The following is a 12,333-nucleotide window of genomic DNA, read 5'->3' as shown; positions in this document are numbered from 1 at the left end:
CAACCGAGTACGTGGTTACAATAGATTTTATATGGTCACAAACCTAATGTATTTTAGTGACCACGTTGCGACCAATAAATTTGTTGCTCAATATAATAATTTAACTGCAAGAATAGTTGGTTGCAATAAATTTTAATTTGTCACAAATATACCCCAATTGTTTGCATATAATAACCAAAAATAACAATTAATAATTCTTATTTGCAAAACAATCAAATAATGAACGACAAACAATTGTTTATTGCTACTAATGACAAAAACCAAATAATAATTGTAAGGAAAAAAAATGAATTGATAGCTGGTTAATACATATTAGTACCTAACTAATTAATTGTTGACAAGTGAATTAAATCAGTGATCAATCTATATACAGTAGCACTGCCTCGCAGATTAAATTGAACTTAAAACCGCTGACAACATTTACATCTGGAACTTGATTGAAGTAATGTCATTAGCTTCAACTGCCTCTGCCTCTCTACGGGTGCCTGAAATTGGGTGCCTGGAATTGGATGCCTGGAATTGGATGCCACAAAGAATCAGAAGATATACATGCAATTGTTTTCCAAATGTAGTGATCATATAAGCAACAAAAGCAACAAGGAAAATCTTATGTAATGAATGGATTTACCTTATCAGTAGAGCCACCAACTAAACTTTAGCCTCAACTGCAAATTTGGCATTTATAAGTTATAACCTACATAAGAGATGAAAACAGGGATTCAAGTTTATGAGAAACCAAGTCCAATGAATTTATCATAAGGAAACATGAAATCAAATATGCATATGATGCACCAGTTTACCTTGTTTAAATGACCATTGAGAGAAGTCACTACCTGACCTTGTGGAATGTCAAACAATACAACTTGTCAATCATATCCAGCAATGGCAGGCAATTACATATACTGACTTAATTATAGAAGATCAATACAAATACTAGCATAAATGTAAACTTCGATTTTTCAGCTATATGTAAGATATAAACACATACCTTTTGTATGTCAATTTCTGTTATAGGGTGGAAAATAAACTTGAATTGAACAACCCTATGCATTTAATAGTATTTTTTGGATTACCAGACGTAAGAGTAAAGTACAAAACAAAAGAATTTTGCTGTTTCTCATGTTATCCTATTCTTCCGGAGTAACTATTCAACGCATCTCCTATTAATCAAGTGCAAGACAAGAGAATTAGCGGACACTTGAGAGTGGATAACCACTTGAGCCTCATGACTCCACACTTTCTCATCAATTAAGAATTCAATTTTCAGTCATTCGTAATGATAAAATAAATTTAAAATGGGTATAAATATAGAGAACTTACATTATTTCATAATTTCCGATTAGATCATGAAGACTTTGTGCTTTAGTCGGCTGCAACAAGGCCAACCGGGGCTCGAGAGGTGACGCCCGTTTCCCCCTTTGAACAGACCATAAAACTCAATTAAAAAGGGCAAAATTTAGAACATCCTTAAACTTCTCTATGCAATCTACGACTTTTAAGAAGAAACTGTTCTCATGTTCTAATTCCAAACCCACCAAATTCTGTTCCGAAAACAGGTGCGGAGGTGCGGCAGAAGGTTTATTATTTCGGAAATTTCACCATACAACTGTCAAATTAAAATTGGCTTTTTACAATTGACTAAATTTGGGGAAAATTTTATATTCCTATAATATCTAATATGTTTTACAACTTTTGTGAAAAAACAATATTTAAATTCGAAGTCTAAATACCTTAAATCGACTCCTAAAAATCCAGCAGCAGACTGGACTTGCTCGCCAGATTCAGACAACTACCGTCGGAGAAAACCGCCGGGAACCACCACAAACATCAAGCTTACGTCTCAAGCTTTCTGACGGTTGGTCCCAATCGTCGACACTCCATTGATAAAACCTTGTAGCACTTTCTTCGAAGAATCAATTTGGGGGTTTTTTGTTTAATCTCTCAATTCCTCAAACCTAAACAGGATTTACTAAGAATCCTTTCATAGAATTCGATTTTTCCATCAATTTATGTGATTCCATCCTAGAATCAGTAGAGAGAAAGAGAGAGAGAGAGAGAGAGAGAGAGAGAGAGAGAGCGAGCGGACGAGAGAGATAGTGAGAGAGTGAGAGACGAGTTTGGGAGATCTTTATTCTTTTCTTTATTATTATTTGTTTATATAAACATAAATAATATAATTGATCATCTTACACAGTTTGGCCCACATATGAATATATATTTATGTCAAATATATAAATTAGGACTCAAAAATCGAAATCGAAATATAATTATAATATATAATACATTAATACAAATTTGCACATATATGATCATTATTTATGAAAAATGAAGAACTTAAAAATTAATTTATATTTATTTGAAAAGTTAAAAAATGCTTGTGTATTATTATCTTGTTAACAAATAGTTTTTGGAATTAAGATTTTTCATTTATTAGTTAGTTTAAATAAATTTTGAAAATTTGAAATTGTTGCTGTTAGAATATTATTAACCACCAAAATAATTGGTTGTTAATGATCACTTATAAAAATTATAGCAACCATTAACTATTTTGTTAATAAATTGGTCACTAATAACATTATTTACTGGGACCATTAAATAAAGGTCGCTGAAAAGTAGAGATTTGGTCACTATATAACTAATCAACCCTCAATAAATTATAGTGACCATTTATAGCTACCAAATATTACTTGGATGCAAAAAAACTAAGAAAATTGACTATTGTAACCAAATTATTTTTGGTGATTATATGTATATATTTAGCGACCATTTTCTTATCATCACTGACAAATTGGTCTATAAAGCTAGTTTTTCTTGTAGTGCGTGTTGGATTTTTGTTGGGCTGGTTTCTGTTGTTGATGAAATGGAAGCCGATTTTGGGTGATTTATGTGGGCTGGAGGTCTCCTTTCTTGATTGGAGAGGCAATCGAGATAAAATGCTAGTGAACGTGATTGGCGTTCGTTTTTCCGAGGGCTGGAAGAATTTGTGGGAAGTTCGTGGGATCAGACTTCGAATTCAGGTTTCGATGTGGTGCTGTTGATCAAGCACAATCGAAGACGGTGGCATGACAAGTGGAAACGAGGGAAAGCTGAAGCCGATTGTTTCGGTTCGACGAGGGCGTCGAACACCGTTGGTGGGGGAGGTCTGTTACCCCCTTAGTCGGTGATATCGGTAATGACTCGAGTGTGGCCGAGTCATGGCCGAGAAATGGCGCCAAGTGAAGATTGGCACAAGACAGCCACACAATCGGCCAATGAGTGGTCGAGTGTTGGGCAAGCATTTGGGGTGTTTGTCCGAGAAAGCAAGGATCGGCTTGATTCAAGTGGGAACGGTGATCGAAAGTACTTGTGGCTGGCACGGGCGTTGCTCGGCAGCAAATGCGGACAAGCGTGGGCAGTAATCGGCATGTGGCCGATAACTTGGGCAAACGAACGTTCGAAGAAAATCGACCACGACTTGACAAGTGTGGGCAAGTTGGCACGATCGATTGACAAGTCAAGAATGGCAGCCCGATGTGCGGGCGTGCTAATGACCGTGTGGGCAAAGAACTAGCAAGTGATGGGCAAGGCAAGCAAAACGTACGGAAAAGGCAAGGCAGATGGGCTGCCTAGCAACCGGCCGGGCTGTTTGGGCCGATTGGTGCGCGCGCGCGCGCCCGATCAAGATGGGCTTCGAATTAAAATCAGCCTTGTGGGCGGATTTGAGGGAATTTACAGAGCGGTTGAGGCCTGGAAAGCATGAAAAACTGCCCCTTATTACTTGTAATAGTTAGCCAAGTGTCAAGTGTTAGTGCTGCCATGTGTCCTTAGGTAGTTTTATGTGAAAACTACCTTCTTCCTTGTATTTATTTGGCTATGAGTGCACAAATCCGACCCATCTGGCATTAGAGAGTTCAGATTGCAATTGTGGGCATTCTGAGTGAGGATTTTGTGTGTGCACCTTAGTCTCCTTTGTATTCTTTGTGGGGAATTAATATAAAGGATGGGCATTGCCCGTAAACGTGCTTGTGGGTTGTTTTCTGCTGCATACTCTTGTTCTCGTTTATGTTGGCTTAAAAGACTTGTGTTTGTGCATTTTGTGCGAAGAGAATCGAGAGGAAGGCTGACTGATTTGGTGGGCAAATCAGGCCACACTGGCGAAAATTTCTTGAGTAAAGAAACCCTTGTGACAGCTAGTATGGTTACATTTGTTGAATTAGTTCGGATTAAATAACATTGGATTAATTCTCTACTGACTAATTAATTATTTAGTTAGTAAGAGTAAGACGTTCGGTTTATTGGATTAAATCTTGTATTGAGTATGTTAAATTCTTGTATTATATGTGATTTGTCTATAAAATCTTTTAGGCTGCGGCTATATGTAAGACTAATTTCACTTGTGCAAGACCAAATTAAAATTTTCAATGTATAAATACTATAATACCCTTACTTTGTTAAAAAAATAGAAAATTACAAATGTGCAATACAAAAAACTCAAAAACACAAAAGACCCTCACAAAACTACAAGACCAACTCTCATCTTCTCCATCTTACAAAATCCACAAAACATCTCTCCTTCCTCCTCCATAAACCCACAAAACCTAAACATTCAAAATCATCAAAACTCAACAAATCTTACAAAGATGGCAAGTATGGAGTCAGAAGACATGAAAATAGAAGATTCTATGGTGGAATAACCCAAGAAGGTATGCATTTATGTGTTTTTTAGCTAGAATATCGTTTTTCCAAAAAACAATTCCGCGCAGACGCGGTCGACATGTACAGGTCGAATTTCATTGGTAAAAATCGACATTGAGAGATCGATTTTGGAGTACAAAATCGACACCTAAGTGTCGAAATTTTAACTGTTAGCAAATTAGTCCAAATATACTAAATTTCGACATTAATGTGTCGAATTTATGGACATATATTCAACACCTTAATGTCGAAATTTAGTTTTTTTTTTTTTTTTTAAATTCCGCGCAGACGCGGTCGACATGTACATGTCGAATTTTACAGGTAAAAATCAACATTGAGATGTCGATTTTGGATTACAAAATCGACACCTTAATGTCGAAATTTAACTGTTAGCAAATTCGTCCAAATATACTAAATTTCGACATTAAGGTGTCGAATTTATGGACATATATTCGACACCTCAATGTCGAAATTTGGTTGTTTTATATTTTTTTTTTAACTTTCTATTTTCCAATTACTTTTTATTTCAATATTCATTTATTTTTTATAGCAAAAGTCGAATGCGAAGACGCACTTTATTGTCCAAATTCATCCAATGTTTCAAAAATATGTACAAGACATCAAGAACGTCGCATCAAGAGCGGTGGTCGGCGGCGGAGGTTTCCCGGGGGGGTTGGGTTTGTTTTCTTCTTCTTCTTTTTTTTTTTTTTTCATTATTTGTTATTTGGTCTTGCATGAGCAAACAAAAGCCAATTTAATTTATGGGTATATTTATCGTTTCATTTTAATAAAATGGAATGTTTTGAAATCTTTGTTTGATTTGGTCTTGCACAAGTGAAATTAGTATTGCATATAGCCACAACCAATCTTTTATTGAATAAAATTAACATATAGTTTGAAGGATAAAAATAATATTTTACTTGTTTAGCACCTCCTATTAAATTAATATCAAGACGGAAGGGTACTACTATTTCAATAAAATAGTAGCATTTAATAAAGAACTTTGAATTTAGTAGCGAGTTTGCAAAATATATAACCAAATTCTGATAATAGAGAACTTTGATTTTAGTACCGAGTTTGCCAAAAATGTACACTGATGGTGGTAACCAAATAGGCCTCAAAGTATACACTATTACCTGCAATCATTGAATATTTCAGTCGTCAAACGTGAATATTTTTAGTTCTTAACCGCAAGTTGTATTTAATAAACGGGGAAATTTGCTAGACACCCCTTATTTTGGACTTATATAGGTAGAGAACCTAGTTGCAAGATGAATATAGGCATAGGTCCTTTGACTCCAAAAAATAATATAAATAAAATAAAATAATTAGTATATAGACATAAACACCCTCAATTAATAAGAAGACAAATCTCATTTATTCTCTCTCTTCAATCTCACGTTTCTCTCATCCTATATTTAATCCCTCATCTCTCCCTCTGTATCTCACGCCTCTCTCTCTCTCGTTGTGCTCTGTTTTTTTTCTTTCTTTTCTGTTCTTTTTTTTTTTTTATTTTTTTTATGAAGAAATATTATAGAGAAGGAAAAAACAGGGATGCGAGATGATTTCTTGATGAAAGAATTAAAGAGGACAACAAACATCTCCTCCCTTCTCCTAATTTTTTTTTTCAGAAATCCAAAATTCTAGCCAAAATTCGCGTTGTGTCTCCCGTATGTAAGAACCTTCCCATCATTTGTTGTTAGCAATTTTCGTTTGCAGGTTGGTTTAACTTCGTTTGTTGTTAGAAAAATTGTGTTTGGTGTTGAGATTCGATTCCTCTGGTTTACAATTTGCAAGGTATGTCTTAAGTTACATTTTACAAACACTTTGTTTACTGATTTTGCTGTTAGCAACGTGTTCCATAAACAATTTTTTTGTTGGTGTTTTTAATGATGATGATTTTTTTTTTTTCCAGTTTGCTGTTTGCATTTGGTGAAGTCATAGGTAAATTTTTTTTTGAAATTTAATAATGCAAATTCTGGATTTTTTTTCAGTTTGTTGTTTGCATTTGACGAAATTATAGGTATTTCGTTGTTCGCAATTCAATAATACAAATTTTAATTTTCAATTTGGTATTTGCAGTTCACAGAGTCATAGGCGTCGCGGGAAGCGTCGCAGTTCTCAGCGTCATCGGTACCGGTTTTAGAGTATGAGTTTGTAAAATAAATTGTATATTTTTTTATAAATTAGTTTAATTTTTTAGTTAATATTTGGAAGAGAGATTTTTTGAGAATTTGTTTTGATAGAGAGATTTTTTAGGATTTGATTTGATTTAAACTAAGGATATTTTGGCCACAATAAATATTATTAATTTATTAAAGGCGGCGGTTATATGCAAGCCCATTTTTTTACTAGTTCAATCAAAACCATATAAAGGAGTTTATTAGTCCAAGCCCGTAAATTAATCTAATTTTATTACATCAAGACCAAATATGACAAATATACTCTTATCCACAAATAATACTCAAATACAAATAAATCCTATTTTTAATTTGCTCATGACCAAAAAAAAAAATAAAAAAATATCACGACTGCCCCCGCCTGACCGCCGCTACACCGACCAGCGAGACTTCCACGCACCGACGATGATCAGCGACCCACCCACCGCACCACCACCAATTACAAGTAAGTTCTTTTTACTAACCTTTTGTTTGTAAATTCGAAAACATTAATCGAGCATCGATGTCCCTTTTACTAAATTTTTATTCGTAAATTCGAAAACATTAATCGAACGTCGATTCTCGATAAATATGTATGGATGGACATTAAGCTATGCTTATTTCATGTTGGGTTGCAATGATTTGGCCGATTTTGGAAAAAAAATTGAGATTGAAATTGTTTTTTTTTTCGTTGGTTTCCCAAATCGGTTTACTCAGACCGATTTTGTACACGAAAATCGGCGTCATAATGCCGATTTTTGTTAACCAAATCGACGACACAACGTCGACTTTAGAAGTCAAAATCGACATTCTAATATCGATTATTGAGTACAAAATTGGTTTTCGGATACCGATATTTTTTGGATTTTTTTAAAATAATTATATATTTGGTTAATTCGTATTTTTTTAAATATTTGAAACGAAAATGTTTATCAACATTCGGTGGCGTCTATCAACTCCTTTAACCCAATCGAGTAGAGCTTTCTGTGTCTCAAATATTTATTCGTTAGATAATTCAATAGAATAATCCTCCATCAATTCCCTAGGTTGTTGCACGAAAGTATGAGAAAACGGTCTTAAAAAAACAAAAATAATAAGATCGGTACTTAAAAACCGATTTTTGTAGTATAAGTCGGCATGACAATACCGATAATACAAAAACAAATCGGTGTTGTCATGTCGATTTTTACTACAAAAATCGGTTTTTAAGTACCGATTTTTATTAAAATAATCGGAATGTGGTTACCGGGTTTAATAACAAAAATCGGTATTTGCAGACCGATTTTTGGTATCGTCGAATTTTTTTTCCCAACAGAAAAAAAAAACGACCCAAAAGCAAAAATAAACGGTTAAAACATACTTCATTGTATTCTCCACCCTCATAAACCACCATCTCATTGTTTTTTGGTTCCATCGTGAATGTTTGGTATGTATTTGATAATTTTGGAGTGTAGGATTTCCTGGTGGGTGTGTGAAGAAAAAGGAGGAGGAGATTTTTAAGTCGTGAAATAAGGAATAGGGGTTTTTGAATTTATTTATTTTATTTGGTCTTGCAAAAAGGAAATGATTTTTTTTTGTTTTTTAATGTTTCGTGTTTTTTATTTGATTTTAAATTTCATTAAGGGTAAATTGGTATTTTTATGTTGGAGGTCTTGAACTAATAAAAAAATGGGCTTGCATATAACCGCCGCCGCCTTTATTAAAACATGGAAATTTTGACTTGGATCTACACACAAATTATAATACAGAGGGATCTATAGCAAATTGCCCCATAATAAACATATTTTGTAGACTACTCCCCCTCTCATATTATATGTCGTTTTGGGAGATTCCGCACATATTAAGAAAATTAATAAATATCCAAACATTATACCCAAAATAATATAGTAAATATTAAAATACCCTTGTCATTAATTATTTTTCAATTAACTAATTAAGAGTGATAATGGGCAAAATTGGTAAAAATGCAATTAATGCTTTGTTGGAACTCTAAAATGACAAATAAATTAGGGCGCAAAAAACACCAAAAAAGACAAATAATATGGGACAGAGGGAGTATCAATTATATAGAAATCTCGCCCTTCAAAATCCATGGCTGTACAAAAACCTAACACTTTGACGGGATTTATGTACTTGACGTTGCTCAATGCTTCACATTAGGCTACGTATATTTTGGAGAAAGCTTCGTTTTCTTGATTCTTGAGTACTTTCACCCCAATTGTATTTCCATCTTCTAAAAGAACACCTTTGTATACCGAAGAAACACTGCCCGTACCTCTACCGAATTATCCGAGGAAAATTCATTTGTTGCCTTTTCTAATTCTGTATAAGAAAATTTCGAACTTCAATCTTCTGATGAAATGAAAGTTACCGAACCTTACCTCCTCGATTTTTTCAGTATACATGCAATAGAAACATATAAAATCGCAAGAAAACCCAAAACTCCAATAACTGCTCCAATCGTTACTCTCGGATAATAATAAGACTTATCCATTCCCAAAGAATCACTTGCAAACATCACACACATGTAGTGCAAATTTAATGCTACCTCCACACTGTTCAGTGTTCCCATCTAATGAAAAGCCGCTTCTGTTGGCAAATATCCGTATTTCGGAACTTCGCCTTTGAAGTGGTTGACCGAAAGAAGAAAAACAAAATCCTGCAAAAACATTGGTACACTTCCGGTGAAATTATTTCCGGACATATCAAAATCTTGAATGCCTTTTAAAGAACTGAAACTCAAAGGAATCAAGCCACACAATAAATTATGCTGCATGTAAATTTGCTCTATGCTCGAACAATGGCCTAGGTTTCCCGGAATTCCACCAGACACCTCATTATCGGACAAATCAAATTCTTTGGGGTTTAAAAAGTTGCCAACTTCCATCAGTAAAGTTCCGCTCAACCTTACAAGCAAGATCAAAAGACATGGTTAATGATGAAAGAGTGAAAATTTCTGCAGGTATGAAACCACTAAGATTATTACCAAACAGATTCAGTAGCTGAAGTTGCCGACAGTATACGGAATTACACTTTCCAATTTGTTCGTATCCAAACGGAGCTCAAACAATTGAGTTAAGTTCCCAATACTGAGTCGTCTGAGATTGAAAAGTTTACCTATTTCATGTAAAATCGGACCGTCAAATTTGTTCCAGCTGACATTTAATGTATTCATATTAACGAGGTTTGTTATATTTTGGAAGGTATAACACCAGATAATTTGTTGTCTCCAAGAAGTAAGCTATTCATATTTATCGACAAATTAGCTATTCTCTGTGACAATAAACCAGAAAACCGGTTACTATCTATGCCCAACATCTGAAATTTGCTGCAATTTGTTAACGAGTTAATGAAATCCAATTCATCGGGCGCTTCTCTACCAAGAATATTACGGCACATTTAGTCTTTGCAGATTTAAAATCCTACTGAAATCATTAGGCACTGTACCTGAAAATCGATTATCGGGTGGATCAATTATTTGAAGGGAAGAGATATTCGATAGTGAAGGTGGAATCGCCCCCGAAAACCCGTTAACTCCAACGATAAACTGGGTTCAAATTTGGAACATTAATCCCAATACTCATCAGAAAACTCCCCACTAAATTATTGACCGCCACCGCAAAACAGAAATTCTCAATAGGTTGAAAACCGAAGGATGAATTTCAGTGGAGAGATTATTGCTTCCAAATTGCAAGAACTGTAAATTCGCAAGACAGCTGATTTCATATGGTATAATTCCTCGAAGATATGTTACCCAAAAGGGGGGGAATACCCCCGTTAGCTGGTTTTTCGAACTGATATTAATCGAGTACAAACAAGTTCAATCCTATCTTCAAATCCTTCAATAAAAATAAAGTCTTGGAATTCTTTTAACCAAAACCATACAAAGAAGACTCTGAGTATAATTAGGCCATACTCTTAAAATCCTGCATTCTATTTCAGTCACCCGGCATTGATTGGAACCTCGGAAAAAGGTAATATGTAAAATACAGAAATTGAATTAATTATAAATTTGGAAAATTCAAACGGAACTAATATCCTTCAAAATATGCAACAAATTACTGATTGAAACTCACAAGTAGAGATTACATATTGAAACCTTTCCATTCTCAATTCGAAAAGGATTCGTCAATCTCAATTTTGACCACCGAGCCGTCGTCGTACTTATCCTTTCGCGGTGGAAGTGGCGGCGCCGGAACCCTCGGCGGTCCTCTCCCCTTGTTCTTGTCCTTCGGCCTCGCCTGCACCACCATATATCCACACAATTAAACAAAATAAATACAAATGAAAATTATAGAGAAATAAAAAATTAGAATCAGAAGAAAAAAGAGAATAGATAGCCCACATTGCCGAAGGAGTGATTGAAACGCTTTCCTTTAGCAGTTTTCTTATCTCCTCTGCCGCAGTAAACTGAAAAACAAATAACAAACCCCAATCAGAAATGTTACAAAAACACACAGTGGGAATGTGTGTGTGTGTGTGTGTGAAGAGGTTTACTTACTGAAGGGGAGAGCTGGAGCGGAGAGGGAGGTGGAGAGTGAAGAGGCGGAAGCCGAGCACAACGACGGCGCGTGGGTAAGGGATTGGGATTTGGAGAAGGAGAGAGAAGGGGAAAGGGTGAAGGAGTGGGCAGCCATGGGAGCTCCAAGCAAGAGAGAGGCCATTGAAATTGAGATTGAGCAATGAATGAAACTTGTGGCCGCTGGAAATGGATTTTGTTCTGGATAATATGTTATTGTGGGAATTGAACGACACCGTATTGAACGAAGATGTATTATTATTATTTATTTTTTAATAAATTACAAACAAGCCCCTCTAATTTGTGAAATCCCTCTTATTGTGTGCAAAATTATAAATATCTCCCTAACGTATATATCAAAATATTCGTTCGCGACTTCAAACCAATTAGGGATGATAATGTGGTGGGTATAAGGCCGGTTTTGCAATTCATGTTCTCGTCCCACTATAGATTTCTCCATCTCCATTCTTTGTTAAAATCCCCGAATTTTATGAATTCAATCCGCCATGTAAATCCTCTTTTTTTTTTTTTTTTTTCAATATATTGGCAAGTCAACTTATACTTTAAATTAAAACTTAAAGACTTATTTTTTAAAATAAATAAACAAAGTGCAAATTTGACTTCAAATCTCATACAAAATTCCATAAATAAAAAATATGAATTTTTAACATAATAATCTGTCAATATATATAAATAATATATGCGAGGCGGATACGGGGCGGGTACATGCAAATCCGTCCCCATCTCCCATACCCAGTTAAATTTTTTTGTCAATTCCCATTCCCACCCCATATATTTCCGGAACAGTTATTGCCCGAGAATTTCGAGTAGGGGCAGGGCGGGGATCTATGGGGGCGAGACAAATTGCCATCACTACAACCAATGATGTCACTCCTATCCATGTGATACATAAATTCTTCATGTGATGGATTATAGAGCCCCTAGCCTTAATGAGAAAATTAGCAGGACCCCCCTCATTTG

General features: G+C 35.1%; 1 protein-coding gene and 1 long non-coding RNA gene across 2 annotated transcripts; both read right to left on the bottom strand.

The window, feature by feature from the left end:
- Positions 1–197: 197 nt before the first annotated feature.
- On the bottom strand, positions 198–1,314 carry LOC105961602 (uncharacterized). Its single transcript, XR_016031813.1, has 3 exons — positions 801–1,314; positions 629–694; positions 198–499 (listed from the first exon to the last, which is right to left on the bottom strand). It is a non-coding gene; the product is annotated as an uncharacterized LOC105961602 (long non-coding RNA).
- Positions 1,315–10,815: 9,501 nt separating this feature from the next.
- On the bottom strand, positions 10,816–11,795 carry PSRP4 (plastid-specific ribosomal protein 4). Its single transcript, XM_013000046.2, has 3 exons — positions 11,335–11,795; positions 11,179–11,243; positions 10,816–11,074 (listed from the first exon to the last, which is right to left on the bottom strand). Exons 1-3 carry the CDS (start codon positions 11,495–11,497, stop codon positions 10,943–10,945), a joined length of 360 nt encoding a protein of 119 aa, XP_012855500.2. The 5' UTR covers positions 11,498–11,795; the 3' UTR covers positions 10,816–10,942.
- Positions 11,796–12,333: the final 538 nt, after the last annotated feature.

The sequence above is a fragment of the Erythranthe guttata genome, chromosome 6 (assembly GCF_056151865.1).
Source record: "Erythranthe guttata isolate IM_541 chromosome 6, IM_541, whole genome shotgun sequence".
In the NCBI taxonomy this organism is placed as follows: domain Eukaryota; kingdom Viridiplantae; phylum Streptophyta; class Magnoliopsida; order Lamiales; family Phrymaceae; genus Erythranthe; species Erythranthe guttata.
This window is presented reverse-complemented; position numbering and strand designations above follow the sequence as displayed.

Coding starts and splice junctions, on each gene's coding strand:
- PSRP4 (XM_013000046.2), bottom strand. CDS start 11,497: ATGGCCTCTCTCTTGCTTGGAGCTCCCATGGCTGCCCACTCCTTCACC. Junction 11,244..11,334: donor CGCTCCAGCTCTCCCCTTCA/GTAAGTAAACCT, acceptor TTTGTTTTTCAG/TTTACTGCGGCAGAGGAGAT. Junction 11,075..11,178: donor TCAATCACTCCTTCGGCAAT/GTGGGCTATCTA, acceptor ATGGTGGTGCAG/GCGAGGCCGAAGGACAAGAA.